This window comes from Ceratotherium simum, chromosome 29 (genome assembly GCF_057802395.1).
Source record: "Ceratotherium simum simum isolate JZ-2026a chromosome 29, ASM5780239v1, whole genome shotgun sequence".
Taxonomy (NCBI): domain Eukaryota; kingdom Metazoa; phylum Chordata; class Mammalia; order Perissodactyla; family Rhinocerotidae; genus Ceratotherium; species Ceratotherium simum.
This window is the reverse complement of record NC_141928.1, coordinates 32,937,403-32,964,055: the sequence shown is the minus strand read 5'-3', so window position 1 is coordinate 32,964,055 and position 26,653 is coordinate 32,937,403. Positions and strand designations below refer to the sequence as shown.

Here is a 26,653-nt window from a genome sequence, read left to right as displayed (position 1 = left end):
GTAACTTGATCCAGGTTACACAGCTAGTTGTTGGGGCCAGGTGGTTTCATTAATCAGTATGCAGAAATTCTTATTTCTTTCTGTCATGGTCACTATCATATTCTTTAGAGATCAGGCATTATTTCCTATTTAGGAGTACGTATTAAGGAAATGCAAAAAAGAGATCTAGTAGTCCTGGGGAAAAGGGAGGTAAGGTCTCTTTAAAGTCCATAGGCTAGCATTCAAGAAATGGAAGGGGAAGCATATGTAATAGACCTTACCGATCTGATTTATTAATATGTCTCCAAAGATTCATGTTTCACTCCCATCCCAGGAGGCAGTTCAGGCAAGAACCATTTAAGGTAGGTGTCCCTGGACTATATCAGTGAATTGGATGTGGTTTGGGCTCAAGATGCCAACAGATACCTTGTGCGTCCTTCGTGTGTTCTCCCCATTTTTTGAACATAGGCTCAGAGATGGTATGGAGGAAGGCTATGTCTCAGCACCAGCTGATCTCCCCCTTACAAAGGAGGCAAGGAAGGAGGAGTTTCAAAGAGAACTGTTTAAGCTGTATGCAATGACTCTTGTTTTCCATCACCTCAAATACTTTTTGGAAAACTGTAGGACATACATCCATTTAAAAAAGGCTTTCCGACCCTCAGGGGGTCCAAAGAGCTCAGCAAAGAGAACAATTCTTCTCTATTCCATCTGAGCTCAGTCATTTCTCTCTTAGAGCCAAAAATGAGGCTGTTGGACTTCAATACAGAGGAGTGGCCTGTAAACTCAGAGGAGAACATGGCTAGTGCCCATCAAAAATCTAAAAGAGAGACACCCCTACACACCTCTAAGATTCGTCGTTGGGCAGGAAGTACATCTTTACATGGGTGACTTTGTCTGGGCCACACAAGGACACAGAGCAAGTAGGTCAACTCCCCTTCTTGGTGCCAATGGCCAATGACCTGCTCTTCCAGGAAGTGAAATAGCCAACTCAAAGCACATCCTCTTTTCCAGGGGTATTGGATTTAAGTTACAACGAGGCCTATGTTTAACTTTAACCAAAATGAAAACCACCTCCCAGCTCCACAGCTATGGGAAGTTTCAGAAAGGGTTGGGAATGTGAATTGTCTTCTAGGAGCTGATGATGAGGAACCTCAATGGAATCCTGGCAATAAAATAAAAATCAAGCTGAAAGATCTTTCTCATCTTTCTCCAAAGTTTTACTGTCACAGTAGCAGAATGTACCTTGGGAGCTACATAGCAACAATTTACCATTTACCAATAACTTGCCAATATCTGTGGTGGTAATAATAATAAAAAGGTGGGGGTTCAGTTTTTCTAACCAGTAATTCCTCAGGTCCAGTCTCAGTGGTTTCCTTAAATAGCTACTCCTGATTTTGGGCTGCAAAGTGAAGTTAGCTACGACAGGTCTCTATTGTATAGGAACGCAAGAGGCAATTAGCTCACAGTCTTCGATGGGGCCCTGAGTCACTGGTGAGGAAGTGGCCACTCTGACCCAGGTGTGAGTAGTTTCTAGACCAGCTGAATCATCCTCATAGCTGGCAGGGCCTCCAGTTGTTTCTCCCATTTTAGAATCATGCTCTGTCTTTTTGAACATCCATTTAATAATACATATGCCACAAGAAACAGTCTATATAGACATACTAAAATTAATACTTTAATATGGATTGATTTACTGGAATACTGTCACCTCGGAAAGCAGGGCCCTGAGTGAGTAGAACAAAGCTCAGGGGAATTTTGGTGGGAGAAAGGAAGGACAAGTTTAAAACAGGAAGCTGTCTTGTACAGGTGACTTCAGGGGTTGTGCCCTGCAGGTCAGGGCTCTGGGGTGTCAGGGGGGCAACATGAGGACTGTGGCTGCTTGGAGTGATGGCTAAGAGCATAGGCGGGACTCGGTCAAAAGTGGAGAGAGAAGCCCAGAGACAATAAGCGAGGGGGCATTAATGATAAGCTTTGCTATATTCCAATTTCACCTCCATCAGTGAATCACCTGCGGAGCTTGTTAAAATGCAGATTCTGGGATGGGGCCTGAGAGTTTGCATTTCTCACAAGCTTCCATGCTAACTGGAACATAGACCAATCTTTGAACGTCAAGGACCTACTATTCTGCTATGGTTCCTAGACTAGCCTGCAGCAGTGGCTGGATTCTAGAGACCTGGTTCTAGTCCTGACTGTGCCGCTTGGGAGCTGTATCACCATGGACAAGTTGCTTGTTTGGGGTCTCAGCTTCTTCATCTGTGCCTGCTTTTCTAACGATTTCTTCTCTCTAGGCTAGAGTGGGGCCAGGTCTGAGCATAGGAGTGTTCTCAGCTGAAGCCTCCAGAATAAATACATACCCTGAGTGCTGAGGGGGAACTGCAGCAGTGGCTCATCTTACCCGTTTCACACTGCCTGAAGAGCCCGGTCTGTCAGCCATTACTATCTAGGTAGGAGCCACTGCCGTCTTCCTGACATCTTATTCTCTCTCTCAGCCATGAATTTGCCTGAAGGAGAGAATATTGAAGAGGAGCTGCGAGGCAAAGGAGCACTGAACTCTGTGTCAGAGAGGGACTCTAATGTTTTAATGTTCTTGCAAAACTGAAAGTGCCATTTCACAGTGCTTAAACACCAGGTATAACTTTGCAAAACCGAGAGCACAAGGCTTCCTCTCTAGATTCTAGTTAAAAGTCCATAAAATTGTTTTAGGGGCCTTTTACTAGTGCTCTCGAGAAATACAGACCCTGTATGTCCCATGAAATTATTTATTTCCCTTCTTTCTTAAAAAAGAATTTGAAATGGCAAGTCCTGTGGTCCACTGGGAAGATTATTGTGGTTGGCCATAGAGAAACCAGTTTCCTGATGCTGCACGATTCTAGGGATTGGAGGTTTGAATGTATGTCATTGTCCTAAGGTCATCAAGGAGGAGGGAGAGGATTGCTCACCCTCAGGCTATGGTGCTTACCAGGAGCCATTCATTCCCTTCTCCCAGGCAGACAAGATGAGCAGATCCATAACTACACCATCCTCCTTTGCATTCAGCTTCACTGAATTACAGGCTCTGATAATCTGCCATGGAGGTGTGATTGCTCTTGATTGCTTCTCATAAATTCTGATGAGAAGGATGCAGGCTTGGGAATCACTGTCTTTTATTTCCTTTCTACAGGAAATCTCTAAGATAAATTCCATATCCTTGTGGCAAGAGGAGACAGTCCATGGGCTTAGAGATTCACTGTGAAGGAAAGGGTTGCTTTGGGACACTTTATCCTCTGGCCACATTCCCTGAGTGTTTGATCATTTCAGCACCATTGTTTTCTCAAGTGATGTCAAGCCAACATTTCCTTCCCCCACCATCTGCTACACTAATGACCCCACCGGCACTTTGAGCAAAGCTACTGCCAACTTGGGACTATGCAGGTAACTAGTAATCAGGTCACATAATTAAATGCACACTGTTCCATATTGCCTTCTGGACCTCACACAGTGTGAGGTATTACTGAACACACAGTGGGTATATTTAGCTGTCATTTAAAAAAACCAAAACACTACACCAGTAACTAAGACTTCTCTTTCAGTGAGAACTTTTTGGACCCAAGAGGTTCACACTCACTTTAGATATTCCACTCCATTGGGGGTGGCTGGTACATTGTATCTTCTCATATACTCATGCATCTCTGGAAAGCTTTGCCTCACATAATCTTCAGCACTGCTTTCCCGGACAGTTCCAAAGCGGAAGCCTTGGGAGGGATGATGTAGCTAGGAGGGAGAAAAAGAAATGTCTTCAATATAAATTATTCTTAGAATTGTTTTCAAAATTTTCCTTTCCCATCATTCTTTGGAATCTAGTAACGATTTAGAATTTTTCAAACACATGCGGTCATAAATATGTACACAGAAATGCGCAGATATAGGTACATGCTCTTTCGTATCTCAACTTTCACATAAGTAATTGTTCAATCTTTGGAAGCAAATGGACAGAAACAACAGAAAATAAAAAACAATTTTCTGCTTTATATTGAAAACCTATCAGAATTCTTTAGAAACTGTATAAATTGGCATGCAGAATTGGCCTCATTGTTATAAATTTCACATCAAAGTATAAAGTTAAGATAATAAATTAAAGATTGTGCTCCTCCTTGGTTAGAACTACGCAAAAGCCAAGATAAAACCTTGCATCCTGAGATTGAAATATACCTGACCCAAAGCAGTGAATACATCTTTTATGTTTATCTGTCTTTATGCTATATTATATTTTAAGTGTGTTGAATTTATTTTTGGTGTTATTATGAAATGATCCCTTTCTTTTCAATAACTGCATTATCCAGTGCTGAATCATGCTGTATATTTGCTTAAATGGAATGAATGGAATGTAAGACAATTAGGAGCAACAGAGAAGGGTAACTGGAGTAAACCCAGTAATGTCATAGTTCTCCAGGATGCAAGACCTCACAGTGAGGAGAGGCAGTACGCTGGGATTTTACAGAGGCTCTCTATCACTGAGGATAATAAAGACACAGCATATAAAACATTAGTATTCATTAAAGTTGTAGAGAAGTGTTAATGTAGAATTGAGACTTAGATTATTTCAAATATAAGAATGAACTGAGATTGGACCATCTTATGAAAATAGTTGAATATCCTGTAGTCAGCCGTATTTTAGTGATTATACTTCTCCTCAATGGTTACGTTAAAGTTTTTGCATTTTTTTATTCTGCTTCACATTAACATACTTGATATCATTGGTTTTGACCTGAAGCCCTGGGGACAGAAATCCCTGGGTGGGGCTTCATGGAGTTTTTAAAGCTCATGAAATTGTAAGCAAAATTTTATGTAAATATGTGGTTGTAATTTCCTTCTGTGAGGGAGATAGTGCAGAGTTTCATTTTTTTAAAAATTAGGTTTTCAAGTTGTCTACAACCCCAAAAGGTTAAGAACTCCCTATTCACTTATTCAAGGTAACAAATAACTTATATTTGAAGATGAATTAGTTTTGCCACACACTAAAGGTCTAACAATATAACAATAGTTAAATAAATTATACGGCAATCTTTATAGAATGTTATGCAGTATAAATCATATTTGCAAAGCACATTTCATAAAACAAGGCAAAAGCCCATATGACAAATGGAGAAAAAGCTTTTGTATGGCACGATCAAAATTAAATATGTATATAGCTATTTTAAATACTATGATCCCCCGCATATATCATATATGTACACACACACACCTTGGAAAAAAACATATCAAGATATTAACAATGGTTGTTCTATTGGTGGTGAAATTATAAGTGTATTTATTTATTTATAGATTGTCTACAGAAACATGCCTCATGTTTATAAGTGGGAAAAACTTTATTTTTTTCTATTAATCAGCAAAATAAATCACTTATTAATTTATTCAACATTAATTGAGGGCCTGCTTTGTACAACTTCCAACGTTATTGGGGCCACAAAGGTAAATGCTTGCAATCATTGCCACCTAGGAACTCACCATCTGGTTGTTTATGAGATTTCTGTGGATGTCCCACTGTTGAGTAGGTGATATGGAATATCCTCTGTTTAATGTAATCACTCCTTACACTGAACACGTTCTAACGTTTTATGCCAGCATAACCTTAGTGAGGTATCAACAATAATAACAATAGCTAACATTTACTGAATATTTATTATGTGCCAAAAATGGTGTTTAGTCCTTTACATGCATTACCTTGTTTAATCTTCATAAGAGCTTCATGAAAAGGGCACTATTATTACTTCCTTTTTAAAGACTATTAAAATGAAGCTCAGAGAAGTGAAGTAACGGGCATAAGATCACGCAGCTGGAAGTAGCAGGGACTGGATTAGAACCCAAGTCTGTCTGATTTCAAAGCCTATCTCATAGATATTATTGACCTCAACATCCTGCCTTCCGGCTCATGGCAGCAACTGGAGTGAAGATGTTTATTGGAATGAACTCACTAGTCTTTTAAAATATTCCCCTTAAGCCTTAAACCCCCTCGCCATTCTCACAACAGCAAGTTGCAGCCCGAAGGCTTGAGCAGGGCAAATTTATCAGCATTCTGTCTCCCTAACATCTATTTATTTTTTAATGCCTAGATCAAGACTTTCTATATGAAGTCTTTGATCTTATCCAGCTTCACCCCATCCGGGACAGCAACAACAAAAATAATTCACTGCTTATTCATCTGTGCTGATACAGCACCTTGTACATACCCAATATGTCGCCTAGGTATTCATTAAACCAACTTTCACACTTCTCATGCATTATCTCCTCCGATGCTCCCAAGAAACTTATGAGGTATTTCTATTATCTGATTTTTATAGATGAAGAGACTAAAGATTAGAAAGTTTGTCATTTGCTCAAGGCCACAGAGCAAGTAAATGTTGGACCTGGGATTCGAACCCAGTCTGATCGAAAATAGTGAGTTTTTGACCATGTGGAACACTGCTTCTGACGCTACGTCATACTGACTCTCCATCTGGTCATTATAAAATTTTCTACTTATGTGCCGGGCAGTGAGCTAAGGGCTTTAAACATTTTTAATTCTCACAATAATCTTGCAAGATAGATGTCATTTTCTTATTTTGTAGATTAAGATGCTAAGGTTCGGGTAGTTAAAGTAACAATCAAATTCTCATACTAGCAATTAGTGAGATTTGGCCCATGCTCTTTTCCCTGACCTGCAGACCGAGCTCCGTTCATTTTTGTATCGCAGTTACCAGTTATGACGCTTGGCATCTGACAGGCACTCTATAAGAGTTTATAGAATTAATTCATTTCACCACTGTTCTTCCATCCTCTCTTCACTCGTTTAACTTAACTCATCCTTCTCCTCTCAGTTCAGTCATCACTTCCCTAACTTGCCATCCATGTCAGATCCTCCTCCCATAAGTGCTCATGTACACATACCTTCCTTCTGTAGAACATATCAAAGGTGCACTTTTCAAATTTAATTTGTAATAGTTTAATGTCCAGACTTTCAGCTTCTTCAGTGGACTGGAAGCTCTATGTAAAACATTTAATTAACCGTTGTATTCCAATGCCTCTCGTCATGTAGTTGCTCAATAAAATGCTTGACAAATGACTGATTGATAACTATTCTTTGAACCCAGAGGGAGATGAGAGCTTAGTCATCCCACTTAGCACAAGGGGGCTAACACTATAGCTTATAACTCAAGCTTTCGAAATGAACCCTCCTTTTCAGGTAAGAGGATCTTAGGTCAGTAATTAAAATATTTTTGTCTTATATATGAGAAGAATTCCTTTCAGAAGTCCATTTCCTCACACTATGCTGTGGCAATACTTTTATGGCCTATGAACTATTTCTAGGCAAACTCGGGGTGTCTTTTTCCTGCTGAGTGCATCAGTACATCATTCCTTCCCCAGACATGGGAAGGAGTTGGGAACCAGCAGATTTAGGTTCAGAATTCCAGTGGGGACTAGCCCTTTGGGGTTTTCCCTGTCCATGCCTTTCAGCTGCCTTTCATGCATGGGATCCAACCTCTCCTTCACATGGCCCTAATGCCTATGATGGGAATGGTTTTGGGGTTTTGAGAATGGAAAGATCCTTCAACATTAACATAAATATCCAGACTCCAGGGGAGGAAGTATTTTGTTAGCCCGACTGGGACCCCACTCTAACTTGGAGATGTTGTAAAACACTGCCATGTCTCTAGTCCAAGCCACCAGCATTTCTGCCCTCTGCAGGGTCCCTCTCTTCCCCTCCAATCCAGTCAGAGTAATCGTTTTAGAGCCCAAATCTGATCATGTCACTCACTCACTTAACACCTATCAGTGGCTCCCCATTGCCCTGGGGATAAAGTCGAAACTCCTCATGTGGCCTCTAAGGTTCAACATGATCTTGCTCCTGCCTTCTTCTCTCCAGCTTCATCTCCCCACTCTCCCCCTGGCCCTCTAACTTGTAGCCAGTTCTCTCAGTTCTTCCAACATATATTTTTTGCTGGATCAGAACTCTTGCCCACTGTCTTCACTGTGCCTGGAATGCTCCTTCTGCTCAACCCTACCTTTCCTTTGTATAGCTAACTCTTAAATGTCACTTCCTCAGAGAGGCCTTCACTGACCCCGCGACTAGATTAGACCACCTGTGACACCCTCCCATTGTGCCCTGCAATTTCACGTAGCTTTGATGACACTTGGAATTATTTGTTCAATGTCTGCTTTTCCTGCTAGCTTACAAGTTTCCACAAGGGCAGGCTCCACGCTTATCTCATTCTTGTGTGCAGTCCTAAGTTCTCAATAAATGTTAGCTGCTATTAGTATTGTCATCATCATCCTTACTATGCAACAAACACAGTGCTTGACACATAGTGGATGCTTGATAAATATTGGTATAATGAGTCATCATTACTAACACAAAATTCTCTTAGGTTAGACACATTACAAAGTTGATAATTTTGTCACGTTTCATGTTGTCTTTCCCCTTAAAAATGGATATTTTCCTTTAATTTTATGTTCATTCTTTCAAAACAATATACTCTGTTTTATTTCTGTGTGTGAGATTCTAATGGGAAAAAACAATGAGCTACTCAACAGTCACAGAACAAGAGAATCAGAAAAGGAATCTGAGAAGCAGTTGATGCAACCTGATGGACTGGCGTAGTCCATCCTGCGTGTCCATGTGGTGTGTAATTCAAGCATCCAGGGATGAGAGAAAGCCCGCATCAAGGAGGGAGGATGAAAGTGTACAAGGAGCTAAAGCCGTTGAGCTGCCTTACAACCAGCAGCAGGAAGTCCCAGAGAGACAAAAATTTCTTTCAAGTTTCAGCTAAATATTTCTTCCAATTCTGTTTATATTTGTGTCAACCTCTTCAGGCCTTGGGGAAATATCTAAGGTTAAACTATCCATTTGTATGTGAATTGTTCGGTATGAATGGAATACGGAACTCTACCCCGAGCACCTACATGGAGAATAATCAGATAGCCCTTTTGCAGAAAGCAGAGAAGTGGCTCAAGACAAAATGGAAGCAAACTCAAGAAATAATCAAGCTGCTATGTCCAAGGTAGATGTGATACTTTCGATCAAAAACAATCTCAATTTGAGTATTTTCATTTAAGGCCTACATTTGTATTTATCTGAGATTGGTACTTAAATAATAAATGGAATGGAGTCAACAGAGCCGGCATAGTGTCCTTTGGGGTTGGGTGGAAAGGGCCATTCTTAACTTGCCCAATGGAAAGGGATGTACTAGGTATTGAGACCATAGCTCCTCTCCGTGCCATTATTTTATCCAATTACAACCTATGGACTCTACAACGTGGGGTGATCTCAGAGTTTGGAGGGGCTTTAAAAGTCATCTGCTCTAATCGTCCACTGATGCCTGAATCCTTTATAGCGAAGGTAAATATACCACCTAGAGTTTCTTCAAAATGTAGATTCTGATTCATTAGGTCTAGGTTGGAGCCTGAGGGTCTGCATTTCTAACAAGCTCCCAGCATGTTAGATATTTGCTGGGATAATGTTGATATTTTGGTTCAGGGACCAGACTTTGAATAGTAAGACTTTATTTATAACATCTCATTAAGTGCCTGTTAAGTCTCTGCTTGAATGTCTCCAGTGACAAGGAAATCACTCCTCTTGAAACAAATCTTCTGTATAGGAAGGATGACTTCGTGTGTCACCCAACCAATCTATCTATTGAATATACAACAACAACAATAATAATAATAACAACAATAAAATAACGGCTAATATTTACTATATCCTAATACACTTAAATCTAATGAGATTGCTACTTTTATTATTACATATGAAGAATTGAGATTCAGCACATTGTCTAAGACCCACAGAGAGTGATAAATTAAGATTCGAATGTGACTGATTTGAAGCCCTTCCCCCTATCTAGCACTACATTCTGCCTTTATAGACTGTTATTGTCCAAGTTTTGGCAATAACTTTGAATAATACATACTTTATGCTATAATTTCAAAATCAATTTGGTTATAATAGGTGTGGCCGTATAATTTATATTGCAGACTAGGACACTTCTTTAAAAGAGAACACTATTGATTATGACAGAGGGACAATAAACACAAACTAGGACTGTCCCCAGCAAACAGGAATGTGTGTTCATCAAGTTATTATTCATACTCTGAACAGCAGAATACAGAAAAATGAGGCTGGAAACAATCTTTCTGAACCCTACCCTTGCATTTCTAATGTGAAGTACTGAGTACATTTTATGTTGCAATTCTTTTTTCCATGTCATTCCTATTTTCTTCTACAGAAGCTAGGTTATCCATTTAAGTTTAAGCATTTTACTGCCTTTCTCTTCATTTTCAGTCTGAAGCCCTCTATGTTACGTCAGCTAATCACGAGTTAACGGCATTCTTGGACATCGTGTTTGATTTATACGAGCATTAGCCCAGGTCCTTCTGACAACTTGAGTCACTGCATCACATGCCTTGGATAGACGAGGGGTCAGCAAACTATGTCCTGTGGGCCAGATGCAGCCTGCCACCTGTTTTTGTAAATCAAGTTTTACTGGAACACAGCCACGCCCATTCATTTCCATGTTGTCTATGGCTGCTTTTGCCCTACAATAGCAGAGCTGAGGAGGTGCAGAGAGACTACATGGTTTCACAAAGCCTAAAATATTTACTGCCTGGCCCAACAGAAAATGTTTGCCAGTCCCTGGTGTGGACAATATTGATCTAACTACCTCCTTGACTCCCAAATTTCAAATATTCCTCTCTAGTCTAAACTCCCATCGATCACTTAAGAGATGCCAACTCTGGACGTGAATGAACAGAGGTAGGTTTGATAAATCTCAGCAGGCTTCCTGGCATGGCCCAGATTTAGGCTTTAGTATGATGACACATCTCATTTCTAGCTGCGTTTTAGTATCAATCCCCCAAGGAGAGGTCTCGACTACTCCAGTCCTTTGTTTCTTTCTAGAACCCGTAATAGGAAGCTCTGGTTACAAAGGCTCAAATTGAAGCATTAGTACCATGCTTGGACTAATTGTAAATTTAATTTTAAATCCCAGGGGCAGATGCTGTTGCAGCGGCCTGCACAGGCCTGAGGTTATGAGAAGTGGCCAGTGACACTCCTCACTCTAGCTGAGTTATTCTCCATTCCGTCCTCCTCTTTGCCACTTTCCTCCATTCCTCATTTTTTTGATGCCGACTTTGTGTATCTGCCATCTCATCAAAGCTGGAGTTATTTATTATTTCTATGTTATTTCTTCCATTATTTTAATAATGGTAATAGCTAACCCTTAATGGATGTCTCCTTCATTCCAGGCACCATGTCAAGATCTTAAATGCATCACTTCATTTAATCCTCACAGCATCCTTTTGTGGTACATATAATCATTATCCCTGTTTTAAAGGCAGGGAACTGAAGCTTAAAGTGGTTAAGCAACTTGCCCAAGGCCACACAACCAGAAAATGGCAGATCAAGGAACTGAATCCAGAAAGCTGATGACTTGTATTATTAATCTCTAGTTTATACTGCCCTCAGGAAAGATTCTTCTGCTTTGAGAAGCTATAGATAAGATAGGCATTTCTCAAACCTAATGGTCAATTTAATCCAAACAACTAGTGCCAGTTTAAAGAAATAAGACAAAGAACCCATACCCTTTGGGTTTTAAACAAGGTGTCGATCACAGTTATAGCAACAGCAGCTGAAACAGCAACATTTGAACTGTGCTGTTTACAAAACTTATTCCTGCATACTATTCCATTCACAAGGCACAAGCAGTCAGATGGTTTCTATGTTCTGTTCATGAAAGGTAAAAAACAAGCTAGATGGATCAATCAAGCTCCTTAAAACAAGCACATTCACCCTGTATCCCATGGGGGTCAAATACTTGTGCTCCACATCCAGCAGTCTTAGGGTGGCTGGGGAGAGGACTGAGCCCTGCTCCTTCCCCTCTTGCCAGCATCACCACATCTTCACCCACATCTCTGCTGCCACCCTGGCCATCATTTTTTTTTTTTCTGCTGAAGAAGATTTGCCCTGAGCTAACATCTGTTGCCAATCTTCCTCTTTTTTTTTTTTTTCTGCTTGAGGAAGACTAACCCTGAGCTAACATCTGTGCCAATATTCCTCTATTTTGTATGTGGGACGTCGCCACAGCATGGCTGATGAGTGGTGCAGGTCCACGCCTGGGATCCGAACCTGTGAACCTGGGCCGCTAAAGCAGAACGCGTCAAACTTAACCACTATGCCACGGGGCCGGTACCCTACACTGGCCATCTTAGTACTTATTTTTTCCACTCTACTTGAGTTACAGGTGGGGGCTAGGGACTGAACCTGAAAAGAAATGTCAAGGTCAAGGAAGCTATAAAAATACAGAGTCCAGGCTAGAAAAAAGATGAGTAGCTGGAGGAGATGCTAGAGATCATTTAGTCCATTCATTTATTTTTATAGATAATAATACAGGTAGCTTCCACTTATCAAGCACTCCCCATGTGTCAAGCGATGTGCTAAAACCTTAACATGGATTATATAATTTAAGCCTCGTAACACCCGATGAGGTATTTATCATAATCTCCAACTTTCACACAATAAACTAAGGGTGTGTTTAAATAACGTGCCCAAGATCACTCAGCCAATAAGCATATAGGAGGGTTCTGAACTTAGTCGGACTCCAGAGTCTTTGTACCTGAACATACCATGTGCTACTTCCTGATCTATACCAAAAGGAGATTTAGCCCCATAATGAGAAAAGTAAAGAAGGGACTTGCTCCAGGTCACACAAATAATGCAAAAGTGAACTTGAAAAACCCTAACTCAGGCCCAAATACAATCCTGTTCGATGTATAATCCCCTCCGCAAATGAATAAGGCTGATACAAATAATTGTTCTTTATTTCTTCTTTTTAGTATGCTATGTTCAACAACACTTCCCCATCTATGATTTATGAAACCCTAAGTTTCCAGTCTTTATTTCCTTCTCTAAAAAGTAATTTCCTGAATTAAATTTGCTCAGCAACATCCATGAAATGGCACTGCAGTACTCATTTACCAGGCCTCTGGAAGTCCTGGATTCTTTCTTTCTCTTGTATAGTAATACAGGGCCCATCACCATGGTATTTATAGAGTCTGGTCTTTAGATACTATAGAGACCAAACCAAACAATTATAGGATTTCTAAAAGGGAATTATCACTATTCTGCCACAAATATTGTATATACTTCGTTGTTTTCTGTGCCCTTTCTTTCATGTAAGTCATTTTGTTTTGCTTCTTCTCTGACCCTAGCCTCAATGTCTTCTATTCATCTGAGCAGCGTATCCTTTTCAGTTCACTGAGATCCTTCCAATTGTCTTATTCAAAATCCCCTTCAAATCCCATTTTATATTGAGTGATCTCGTGGAGCTAAGTCCATTTCTCCCTTATATGTCAGGCTGTTTATTTCACTACTGGTATTACCAACACTACTGGTGTTTCCAAATAAAGAAGCATGGAATAATAATCACAATGATGGTGATGATGATGATATAGCTCACCATGTGCCAGGCATTGTTTAAATGCTTTAGACATATTAACTTTTTAAAAAACCTGTTGTAAAAAAACTTACAACAATCCTGTGATGCCGAGTCTGTCATTATATCCATTTTATAGATGAGACTCTTGAGGCACAGAGCAACTAACTAACTTGTCTGAGCTTAAGGAGCCAGAGAACGACAGAACTGGGCAGCCTGTGTGGCTCCATGGTCTATGCTTTTGACCACTATAGTACATAGTACAAAATTTCTTGGCTTTACCAGCTATTCCCTTAACTGCTGGGAGACAGTTTCCTTATCTGCAAAATGGCTAATTGAAAGAGTTCAGCCATCGTTCATGTTGCCCAACAGCCAACTGCGGAGCTTAATCAGCCCCTAACAATCTGTTAATACTGGCAGCTGTCATTTATCGTGCTGATTGGATGCCTGGCTTCCACATTCATCCTCTCATTTCAGCCCTTCAGTTCCCCTATGAGGTAGGTTCTGTTAATAACTCCGGTTCATGGACAGGGAAATGAAGCTCAGAGACATGAAATAGCTTTCCCCAGGCTCTCAGCCCATGCTGTTGGAGTCAGTCATTATACACACTAATCAGCTGACTCTAGAACCCAACGACATGTAAGATAATGTCTTAATGGGGTTTTCAAAGGTAATTATGGTCATAATGTAATTACTTTAGAACCATAATCCCTCTAAAGGCGTGCTTGCACTGTCAGTGGCAGAACTGGGGCTTGTACCAGGTCAGCCAAGGCCAGAACCGATGCCTCTTGTGGAAAAAGGGAGGATTCCTTTAAGCCCATGACATCAGAATAACACCGGCCTTTTGGTTATATAATTGACTTGCTATCCAGCCAAACTTCAAGGCGAAAAATGATCCGTGGACCGTGGAACTCAAACTTCTCACTTGAGTCATTGCCCATCACCAGCAGTACTGTACCCTGCAGAATGAGCGGGCAGTAAGGTCCTTGCCTAACCTAGAGTCAGATGATCAAATGCAAATGAACAAAAACAGCTATAAATCCAGTCTAGTGATGCAAGCTTTTTGGCACAAGTCTACCCAAATCCTGCCGGCATAGGAACTTGTTTTAATGCCAATTTTCATTTTTATTATATAATTCAGAAGAATTAAATATTAAAGCAAGTCCAATTTGGCCTTCATTCAGGGTGGGTTGGATGCAAAAGTACAGTAGGGTGTTTAGCCTAAAGGTTAATAATCCCACAGCATGGACCCCAGGAAACCAGCCTTTCACAGAGGCTGATAAGGCAAAACATCAAACAGACGGAAAGACAGATAAACTACTGAATAACAGTAAGAAGAGAACCCTTTCATCTTGCTTTATTTTTTTCTTAGGCTAGCCCTTGGGGGTGATTGGGCTGTATCTAATAATTTTATATGCCCCGTCGCTGAATAATCAGTCTGTCTTTGCCCTAGAGTGCTCAGGGAATCAGTGATTGAGTCATTGTGATGGACAGACCCTCAAAGATTCAAGCATCTATTCTGAATAAATGCATCCAGGAGGAGCAGACCCTTCCCTCTCCCCTCCCCCAGGGCAGCCTGCCTCTAGCGTCGCTTCCGGCTTTTCCACTTGAGCCGATCTCCCAGTTTATAATTGAGCTGGTGTTTGCTTATCTTTCTTTTCTCTTCAGCACATTTGCTCCTGTTAAATGAATCACAAGAACAGCACAACTACAGCAGCATTTTGCTTTGTGAGCCGAGCATCAGAGGGCAGCAGTCAGCTGAGTTAAAAAAGGCATTTTCTTTCTCCTTCTTTTGCAAATTTGAGAAAATTTTCATGAAGCAATAGAAAAACATGCAATGATTCATGAAGTTTGCAGTTGAGAAAAATGAGGATTAGCAAGATTAAGCAATTTGGCCAAGATTAGACAGCTAAGTGGAGCTATGTCATACACACATTTAACATATTGAACTTGTGTGCTGCCTCTGGAATTTAACCTGAATGTAAGTTCTCATCCCACTATCTTGAGTACATCAAACTAAAAAGCTTCTGCACAGCAAAGGAAACCATCAACAAAACGAAAAGACAACCTAACAATTGGGAGAAGATATTTGCAAACCATACATCTGATAAGGGCTTAATCTCCAAAATATATAAAGAACTCATGCATCTCAACAACAAAAAAACTACCAACCCAATTAAAAAATGGGCAAAAGACCTGAACAGACATTTCTCCAAAGAAGATATACAGATGGCCAACAGACACATGAAAAGATGTTCAAAATCACTAATTATCAGGGAAATGCAAATCAAAACTACAATGAGATATCACCTCACGCCCGTCAGAATGGCTATAATTAACAAGACAGGAAACAACATGTGTTGGAGAGGATGTGGAGAGAAGGGAACTCTCATCCACTGCTGGTGGGAGTGCAAACTGGTGCAGCCACTATGGAAAACAGTATGGAGATTCCTCAAAAAATCAAGGATAGAACTACCATATGATCCAGCTATTCCACTGTTGGGTATTTATCCAAAGAACTTGAAAACACCAATTTGCAAAGGTACATGCACCCCTGTGTTCATTGCAGCCTTATTCACGATAGCCAAGACTTGGAAGCAACCTAAGTGCCCATCAAGGGACGAATGGATAAAGAAGCTGTGGTATATATACACAATGGAATACTACTCAGCCATAAGAAACGACGAAATCCAGCCATTTGTGACAACATGGATGGACATTGAGGGTATAATGCAAAGTGAAATAAGTCAGAGGGAGAAGGTCAAATACCGTATGATTTCCTTCATTAAGTAGTAGATAGTGACAAAAATGGACGGATACATAGGGACAGAGATTGGATTGGTGGTTGCCAGAGGGGAGGGGGGGAGGGAGGAGGGTGAAAGGGATAATTCGGTGCATGTGTGTGGTGATGGGTTGTAATTAGTATTTTGGTGGTGAACATGACGTGGTCCATGCAGAAATAGAAGTACAATGATGTACACCTGAAATTTTTACAATGTTATAAACCAATGTTACTGCAATAAACAAAAAATTAAAAAAAAAAAAAAAAAAGAAAGATTTTCACAGCCTGAAAAGAGAAATTACAGTTTTCATATAAGTTGTATTCCAATTTTTTTAAAGGCATTCAGATGAGATTGCTATTTAATTTTTCAATGAAATAAAATACAGACTTTAATATCAAAAAAAAAAAAAAAAAAAACAACCTACGAGCATGAAATGACGAGTTTATAATTCATGTGCAGAAACTGGCTTGGTGCAAACTGGGAGAGCATCTCCATGAACTGTCTCTAGAGACTAGATAGTAGCAGCAAATGCTTGATGAATGAATATGCCCATAGTGTACAGAAAGAACAAACAAGGGTTGACTTAGAACCTAAAAATTCATAATGTTAATTAATGTACACTGACTTTAAGAAGCATGCATTCTAAAATCAGTATCTCATCATTTTAAAAAAGTAATTGTAAATCGAAGCTATTTGACTTTTAAAATCATCATCTATCAGTATACATTAAAAAATAATAAAGTATTTTTAACTAAAATAATTGATTTAAAAATTGTTTACTTATTAAACTCTGAATTAACTCTTCCTTCTTCTTCTTTTTTTGGTTCATATTCTGATTGATAATTTTCAGATAAGTGGGTTCATTTGCAAATGGACCATTTCTTCCCAGAATGATAGAATGTTAGACCTAAGATGATGTTAGAACCATTTAATTCATAATCCTTAATTTGCAGATGAAGAAACTAGAGTTGACCAAGGTTAAATGACTTTCTTTGCCAAGGCCAAAGACTTGATTAGGGCAAAGTTGGGACCAGAACCTAGTTTCCTGGACTCTTGAGATTACATGAGTCATGCAAATAAAAATAAAGAGTGAATACAGAGATATTTAGTGATGAAAGTTGAACAGAAACAATGCTGAATATCCAGATCAATGTGTAAGCTGTTAAAATGGAAATTATGAAAAAACTTAACTAGTTTCACTGTATGAAAAATTTTCTAAAACATATCCATTTATTTAATGCCACAAGTAATACATGAATCTGTTCTCACAGTAAAATGTAAACAGAAGTTTTATGCATAAAACATTATAATATCTCTTTTTCCTTCCTGATTCTACTGCCTCCTCTAGAAGTAGCCATTGCTGATTTTAATGGTTATCATGAGTATTCTTGAGCTCACCCTGCTCTCTAAGGGGCTGAATTTGGTATTTAGACGTCTTTTTTTGACTGCAGCCTGGAAAATGTACTAGCCTTGTTTGAGACTATTGTTTTGTCTAAGGAATATGAAATAGAAGTTTAAGTTTAAATATGTGGCTAGCTGGTGTGCAACCCACAAACAGAGTGACACTAATCTCTTAGATTTCCATAGTAACATAAGCCATATTATGTTATTTCCAAATAACATAATAACAAAGTTATTTGTTACTGTGTTATTTGTTACAAATAACAAAGTTATTTGTCAGTTTATTCTTAGTTAAAGAACTTCAACCTTCTATACATGTCCTCCCAACAACCCTGGGATGTCAGGAGGGAAGAAGTAATTGTGTTCTCCATTTATAGAACAGGACATCAAACTCTAGGGACATGAAGAGGGTGCAGCCTATTGATTGTATTAATGGCTCCAATTCATCTCCCTTCTTTGATTCATACCCTTTGCCATGTCACCATGAGTGCCCTCCCTCTTTGACTCTGGTCCTGACCAGGTGACTTAACTTTGGTCTCTGGAATGTTAGCAGATGTGATGGAAGCACAGTCTTGGAAAAGAGATTGTACCTTTCTGCTAGTGCTATAGCTCCCTGCTACCACCATGAGAAAGACATGCCTGGATTAGCCTGCTGGAGGATGAGACATGGGGAGCAGAGCCACGTCACTCCAGCGAATATTGAAGCCACCCCAGATCAGCCAACAGCCAGCTGCCCCCCAAACATGGAAGTGAGCCTAGACTAGGTCAGCTGAACCTGGCGAATTTGTGAGCTACATAAATGCTTTTTTTGTATGCCACTGATGATTTGTGGTTGTTTGTTATATGGTATTATTGTAGTAACAGGTAACTGATAGAGTGGTAACAACTATAAATGAAGATCCAGAAATTTAACAATGATCTTCTGTCTCTAAGCCTAGTGCTCATGTCATTTGGCCCAATTTTGCCTTTGCACATGCTATTACCTCTGCTGGAATTCCCATTTCCGTTCCTCCTATTCTTTCTTTAAAATTTAGATGAGGTACCATCTCTTTTTAGAAGCTTTCTGTGATCTTCCCAAGAAAGAGATAACATCCTCGTGGGAGCCTCCTCTCCCATTCACATACTCTTATTATTTCACTAATCACAGTGTAGTGCATTAGCTGTTCACCTGACTGTATTTCTGAAGGGAATATGAGTTTCTTTTAACTCTTTTAGAAACCATCACAGTGCCTTATTAATATTTTTGGAATTGTATTAACTGGTAGGAAAAAAAAAAACATTAGAAGAAGAAATGAATGATTTCTTGCTGAGTGATTTCCAGCATATTTCTGATTTGGTCTTACCTGCCACCTAAGTTAAGATCCCTGGGTCAGGCGACAGGTCCAACAACAAAGAACCCATTAATTCAGCACATATATATGATATATACTGTGTACCAGTTGATAATCCCTATGAATAACATAGAAAAGGTCTCTAATCTTATGGAGAAAAACAATTAGCAAAAGGCAAACCAGATAATCACAGATAGTAACAAATTCAAGAAATGAAGAGAAAAAATGGTATGATAAGAGAGAGTCTGGAGGGAAGGCCATTTTGGATAGGGTAGTCAGGGATCTGACATCCTCGCTGGGTACTTAATAGTGAACACACTTCCTTCCCTAGTTTTACTGCAGTGTTTTAACAGTAACTTGATTATACATTTTCTGAGGAGAAAAACTGTATACATTGTTCTTCATATCTTCCACTGACTCTAGGCACAGGGAATAACTTGCTGGCTGATTTATTAATTTGATAATGAGGGGCACAGTAAGTTCCTCGTGTGTGTGTGTGTGTGTGTGTGTGTGTGTGTGGTGTCTTTCTCATTTTAAAATTTATGCTACTTGCTTGGAGGGTTATTATAAGTCTGTAAATTCTACAAATAAATTTCATATTCCTTGGTAATACTTTTGGGCTTCTTCCGAGATTTCCCATTTAAAAATGGTCACAGGCTTTATTTCAAAGATGTATGTCAAAGCATAAATCCTGAATGCCATGAATGTTGGCGGTAATTCTTCCTGGAGAAGTCAAGGATGCATTTGGTCTTAGCCTATTGTTAGAGGTATGAGAAAATAACTAGAGTGGATCCTCAGCCCTTGTATTAGGTATAATCTGTCCTTCTTCATTCATCTAGTCACCCTACAACTCCAGGATTATGGTCGTCGATAGCTCTGGGGAATTTCAATTTAACAAATAATTACAGAGCCTTGATACAGGCCAGTCACTGTGCTCAGGGATTTTATATATATTATCTCATAATTGGCTAAGGACAGTGCTATGAGTAGGTATTATTTTCATTTCTATTTCTTGCCCAGGATCACAAAGTCCAGTTATATAGCACAGACAAAACTCAAACACAAGTTTTCTGACTTGAAACAGGATGTAGAGTTCTTTCATTTTTTTCCCAGCAAACGTTTATCAAGTGCCAGGCTCTGTACTAGGTTCTGGTAATAACTAAATGATTAAAATGTCATGGGGCAGTTTTCAAGATGAGCTTTCCATTACACCCCATGAACCTTAGAAGAAGAGAGGGAGAAGAGAAAATGCAAGAAATAAGTGGTTTGAGGTATTCGATGTAGCAATTTATGTATTTAGAAGAGCAACTTTTACATTAAATTCCCTGGAGAACCGGTAGTTCCCAACATCCTCCTCCCACGGAAAGCGCTGTCCCCTAGTGATGGAATTGACCACCAGTGGGCTGATCAGGGATCCCCAGCAGTAAGCCCTGTGCTATGCCCTGTGGCCGTAGTATTCATGCTTTTCCCAGTCTCCTTGGACCAGGGTCACCAGGGACTTGGGCAGGCTAGTTAGCTTTCGTATTTTCCTTCAGAACAAACTAGTCAAGTAAACTTGTCTTTTACAAGGCTTGGTTTTCTATCAGCATTTAGTTTTTATGTATTCAAACTTTTCTCTAATATACATAATTGCTGAAAGAAAAAGGCTGTAGAATAGCCGTGAATTATGGCTCTTAAGGGAATGAACATCCCAGTTAATGTTGCAAGACAGCTTCCATTATAATCCTGCTTTCACATCTGTGTGGTTTTTTAGGGGGGTACAGAGAGAGGAAGATCTTTCCTTTGAGCTAAGTTTTCCACCGTTTGACTCAGCCTGAGGTGATTTTCAAAAATGAAACATTTGCACAATGTCTCCACTTAGTTTTGAGTTATTGTGTTTGGAAAATGCTGTTCATTTTTACTACAAGTGTTATTAATGCATAAAAAATTCTAAGTAGGAATGGCTATTAAAACTTCAGTCGTTACATGCCACTTGTCTCAGGAATGACATCTGAGTAAGATTTTATAAGAATTATAATTCTCCAAAGATAGATTCTTTCTGTATATAACTTTTAGTGCAAAAATGGTTAAAATATTTCATTATTTTCAGAGTTTCATTATAATGTTTGGTTAGCACACCACTTTTCAGAGGGGAAATAAATATTTAGGTTACTTTTATTATTTTTGAATTTATGATGAACTCTAATGTGACAAAATACACTTAAAAATAATTTCTACACTTTTGAACTATATTAATCCATTAGCTTTTAATTTTTTAGTTTAGGTCTGTTTTACATGTGTGTCTTATTTATGGCACATTGTTGAGACTTTTTCTAAAAATATCGTTTTCTTAATGAAACCAACTAGCAGAATTACTAATAATTACCATAAAACCAAAGTCAATTCTCCCTATATCTAAGGATCTCTAGTTAGGACTTGGAGCACATACTTAAGTAAGTGTTTTGTTCTATTGGTTTGTCTCTTTAAATTGTTTTTTCCTTTCACCTATAATTGATATAGTTTGATGTTCTGAAACATAATCTTTCTTGTGTCTATTTTTCATTTTATGTGTATGACTTTAGATGGTTTATTTATATTTAACTATACTAAAACTCTACTATCAGTGTACCTACTCACTAAGATGAGAAAATGTTATGTATATTATAAAGTGTGATACAAATGAAAATTGTATTATCACTAAAAATAATGTACTTTATTTGTTTGAAATTATATTGAAATATTGTTGAGAGATGACTTTGTGTGGTCAGTAACTCGTTCTGGGCTTTTCCATTTCGTGGCAATCTTTATATTCTCCTCCAAAGTGAATGGTATCTTCATTAGGTAAATGTTTCATATTAAATAACCTCTTGGTCTCTTTTATAATCTGGGACCTATTGTTCCTTTTAACACAATATTTTATGATCTTATCAGATTTTGTCATCCTAATTAGTTACCCTTTGAATATGATCTCTATAGTCTTTGAATCTTAAAATTATTATTTTCCTTTGTGACTGGAAATGAGGCATTTTATTAAAAATGGCTTGGTGTTTTCTAATTGCAATTTCTGCTCTGGTACACACACATGTACATATATACATCCACACACATATATGTATAATAAATGTATATACTATACTATATATACTGTATTATTTCTCATTTTATATATATGCATATATCCTATATACATTTATTATATGCATATGAGAAATACCTATATACACATTTTTTATTAATGTCTATGCTGCATTATTTTCTGATCCTTACCACTTTTTCTTCTAGCATATCCACACAGCTGTTCCTACCATTTGGAGGGAGGTTAGATCTCTGCGTTTTCTTTCCAAGGTCTCTTTTTTCTCTCTCACTCTCTATCTGCTTGTTAAGAGTGGGCTTTGTCCTCCTCTCAGCCTTCATAGTTCTGACTCCTCATTCAGAGTTCAGCTCTGTGTTTACTTCCTCAATGAGGCCTTCTCTGATTGTGTCCCACCCTCCCCAGTTGGTCAGATTCCTGTTCATACATTGACGTAGCATTCTGTCCATCATCATAACACCAGCCTCATAGTTGTGGTCATTTAATGTCTCATTCCTCTGCTAAAATGAAAGTTCTCTGAGGGCAGACGTAGGGATCTGACTTGTCTGTTGTAACCCAGCCCTTGTCTTAGTGGCAGACATGAGGTGACATATATATTTATGGAATAGATGGATGGATGAATTGCCTGCCTGCCATTCTTATTTTAAAAAATAATTTCTGTATTTAAAGTCATTAGTCAATAAGACTAGGCATTTAATATAGTTTTTCCTATAATTGCTATAGAGGACAGGCTAGCGATGGTACCCAATGGCTGAAAGCATTTCAACAACTTTTGCCCATGGGGAGCTATAATTTTACCTTATGATATCATAAACCACTCAAGGATTTCATGTAGTTACCAGAACCCTGGGCTCAAATTATAACCCTGAAAGCCCTTGCTGCCTATTAGTCATTTGGTACATGGCACAAACCAAAATATATTCTGCATTCTTGGACTTCCATTTGGCTCCCAGCATATTGGCTGCTTGATTTTATATTTGACCTGCAAAATATTCCACTCTCTGAAAGTTTAAACCATCTAAAAACTGAAGGTAATTCACAAGTACTAGATGTACATGGAGCAGTAATTAAATGAACATATTATGAATTTCTTATTTGTTCTGATAATTATTTTTCTCAAATTACATTCTTGAAATGCTGAGTAAAGCTTTGGGAGCTGCGAGCATTCCTACCCTGTGTGCTTAATAGGTTTTTGAATATAGTTTAATGTGAGGCAGCACATTGTACTGAAAATTGTGATGGGATCTGAAATTAGGAAGCTTGGGTTCAAGGAGCATCTTGAACCTTGGAAAAATCATTTAGCTCCTCTGAGCCTCAGTCTTCTCTCCTATTAAATGCCTGTTCTGTCACAAAGATGTAGGGGATAAACTGAGACGCTGGAGTGGAAGCGTTTGGAAACAATGAAGTGCTTTACAAATGGCATGTGTCGCTATTATTTGTCATATTAGTGAAGCAAAAGAGTCATTTTCTAAAAGCATATAAAAATGAGAAGAAAATCACTGGATCTGGATAAAAGCTTGTATTTCCTATGTATAATACCTTTTCTGCTTTCAGCACTCAGTTGTAGATAAGAACCCGTGCCTGATGGTAACAGTATGTGAACACAGGGGCAGCACCTTTCATTCCTTCAGACAAGCTGGAAACAATGATTTGTCAAATGATTTGCAAGATGTGAAGAGCAGACTGAGAAATGGGTTAATAATGGCTCAACGAAGACGCTGATCAGCTGGTTACTATCTCCACAGAGGAAAGAGTAAGAGTACAAGGGCTTACAAAGCAACAGAAGGAAGTGAGGGTAGACCAGTGACAGAGAACAGGGATTCTTTTCTGAAGCTCTTAGAAGGTGGACTGCTTAGAAGGCGGGTGTTGCTGGTTTGGCTAGAAGGCACAGAAGTAGTATAGATCAGTTTTACAGTGGGGTACAGAGAATTCTGTGTGAACAATGTGGGAGATCAAGATTTGGCCATCCTAAAATATATCTCTTTACCTTGATTGTTTTCTCTGAGGGACATTTGACCTCCCCCACTAACTGCCTAAAGAATTTGACATAGAAACTCCTTCCTGGAACAGATCTATCATGATGGCTGTAAAGATAATGTAGGATAGAGGTTACAATAGAAAAGGCACCAACAAGCCCATCTTATCAGAAGTTCTGTCTCTCTGGCCACATTCTCTGGATGGCCCTGCGAGGAGTTGCCAGACAATCACTTACATTTATAAGGGAAATCTCCATTTGTAAAGGTATCTCCCTCTCTATTTTGGGAAGGTGGGGGGAGGACCTCATTTCTAGAGGTTTATCAATGTGGAAGGTGAGGCCTTAAATCTGCATAATAACCTTACTCTTGTTTACTGTGCTTTAGTGGTAATCTCCTGTAACTGACTCCCCCCATCCCCAACATCCTCCTTTTTCGTTGGCTGAACATGGTATTTAAGACGAGAATTTCTGCTATTGTGTTGAGAAACGCAGTGTCCCTGCTTTGTCTCATGTATACATGTTATTAAACTTGGTATTATTTTCTCCAGCTAACCCGTCTTGTTAATTATTTGGCCAGCCGTAAGAACCTAAAGGAAAAGGGCAGAGGGAGATTCTTCTTCTTCCCCCGACAACAACGAAGAACAAAATTGTATAGGTCTATTATCCAAGATGTCTACCAGTTGGGCTAAAATCCTAGCTGGCAAGCAAGGGCTCTGAGCTAAAGCATTTCCTGGATGCTGGGAGAGGATCAGAGCTAAGCAGAATCACAGTATGGAAGTCACTGGAACCTTGAACCTGTTAATAGGGCATAATGCCAATTATAAGACAGGTAAAATTTAGTCCTGGAACATGGCACTGATTCAAGGGTGAAGATAAGAGTGGGGCCAGCAGCAAAGTGACCTGAGCTGAGTCCTACAGGAATTGACCTACAGCAATGTTGCTCCAGTTGCATTGTGCATAGGAAACAGCAGGGATCTTATTAAAACGCGTATTCTGGTTCATTAGGTCTGGAGTCAGGTCTGAGATTTTGCATTTCTAACAAGCTCCTGGAGATGCTAAAATGGCTGGTCCTTGGACCACACTTCTGAGGAGAAAGAATCTAGACAGGGCATCTCAAATTCTCCCTCAAGGAGAATAGGATTGGTTCCTGAGCCTGGTGAGGGGAAAGGTAAGAAAGAGGGCTGTGCCTGAACACGAGGGAGAAGCGACCTCAGCTATGAGGAGATGGTGAGAGGGGCTGCATCTCCATAGGAAGCCACACTGACTACCTTCTCCTTTGGTCTCTTCTTCCACAATCTGATGGTTGGTGTCTTTGCCCTAAAATTCGTCCAACTGTCCAGTGGTACATACCTTGTTCTCTGTGTAAGCGGAGTCATCTAGTCATAATTCATAATCCATATAGGAAACTACCAGAATATCTCACCTCTTTCAGGCAACATTTGTCTTATCTCAAAATGTCACAGACCAGGTGCCCTGAGAAACTCAAGGGTGGGTTTGAAAGCATTTAACCGTTTTTCCAAGTTGTTTTTTTCCCTTTTGTTATGTTAAGGAGATGCAACAAACAACTGCCCTGAAACTGACCACGCCTCACCACAAAAGAGCTATGCCCGTGACCTTTGCCTTATTTTTAAAGCTAAGATCTCTCCAGGAGGAGCTTGGGCCTCATTACCATAACTTGCAGTGTATGTGGAAGCATGTTTTCCAGATGAACCTGTGCAAGCGAATACCCGCCTCTCCCTTTTGAATATTCGTTCCCCATCTGAAATAAAAGTCCCTGCTTCCCTTTGTTCCGGGACACCTTGACTTTGGAAATGATTCCTCGTGGCCTCCTATTTGCTGCAAATACACTTTACTTTGTGAGAGAACTTCCACTGGTGTAGAGTCTTATTTAACTCACCAGGAGGTGAGCCCACTTGGTTCCGTAACAAAAATACATGCAGTCTATATAGGGGCCTTCTGGAGGAAAATTTCTTAATACAAAGAAATGGCTGTTAGGAGAATTTCAGGACCTGTGGCAGGAAGAAAGATTTGACGTGCCTCTGATATCATTACCACCATGGGTCACTTAACAACAGGAACATGTTCTAAGAAATGCATCGATAGGTAATTTTGTCTTTGTGTGAGCATCGTAGAGTGTACTTACACAAACCTAGAAGGTATAGCCTACTACACATCTAGGCTATATGCTGCTAATCTTACGGGACCACCGTCATATATGAGGTCCGTTGTTGACAGAAACGTCATTATGCAGCACGTAACTGTATATCCTAGTGGTGAGCAACCCTTTACATGAGTGCCAGGTCAGTAAAACTAAAAATGTTAGTAGAATGCTTTTACAGACTATTTTATTTTGTATACATATTTTGTATTGAAGGAAGTAAATTATATTAAAAATTTAAAAGTTACTACCTTAGAGACAGGCACCTTCACACCCTAAGGATTCCTGGTATAGGAGGGAACGTTTATCAATCCTGACTGACTCTATTCATGAAAGACCCACCCTAAACTGTTCGGGGAAGAATTGAGAACAAGAGAGTGCTCCAGAGGGATAAGTTTGGGAGGGTCGGGGTGGAGGGGCTCCAGATGGGCACGCGTGTGTGTAACCTGATAATCGCTTCGCGCCATAGCAATTCGCGCCATAAAATGTAACTTTAAATTAGCCAATCATGTAA

General features: G+C 39.4%; 1 protein-coding gene across 2 annotated transcripts in view; it reads right to left on the bottom strand.

The window, feature by feature from the left end:
* Window positions 1-26,653, bottom strand: part of GRIN3A (glutamate ionotropic receptor NMDA type subunit 3A) — a 159,713-nt gene that overhangs the window by 46,948 nt on the left and 86,112 nt on the right. For both annotated transcript variants that reach the window (XM_004423274.2, XM_087419391.1), the window contains one exon: window positions 3,584-3,729. In XM_004423274.2, coding sequence (XP_004423331.1) covers window positions 3,584-3,729 — 146 coding nt within the window. The remainder of the gene's footprint in view (window positions 1-3,583; window positions 3,730-26,653) is intronic.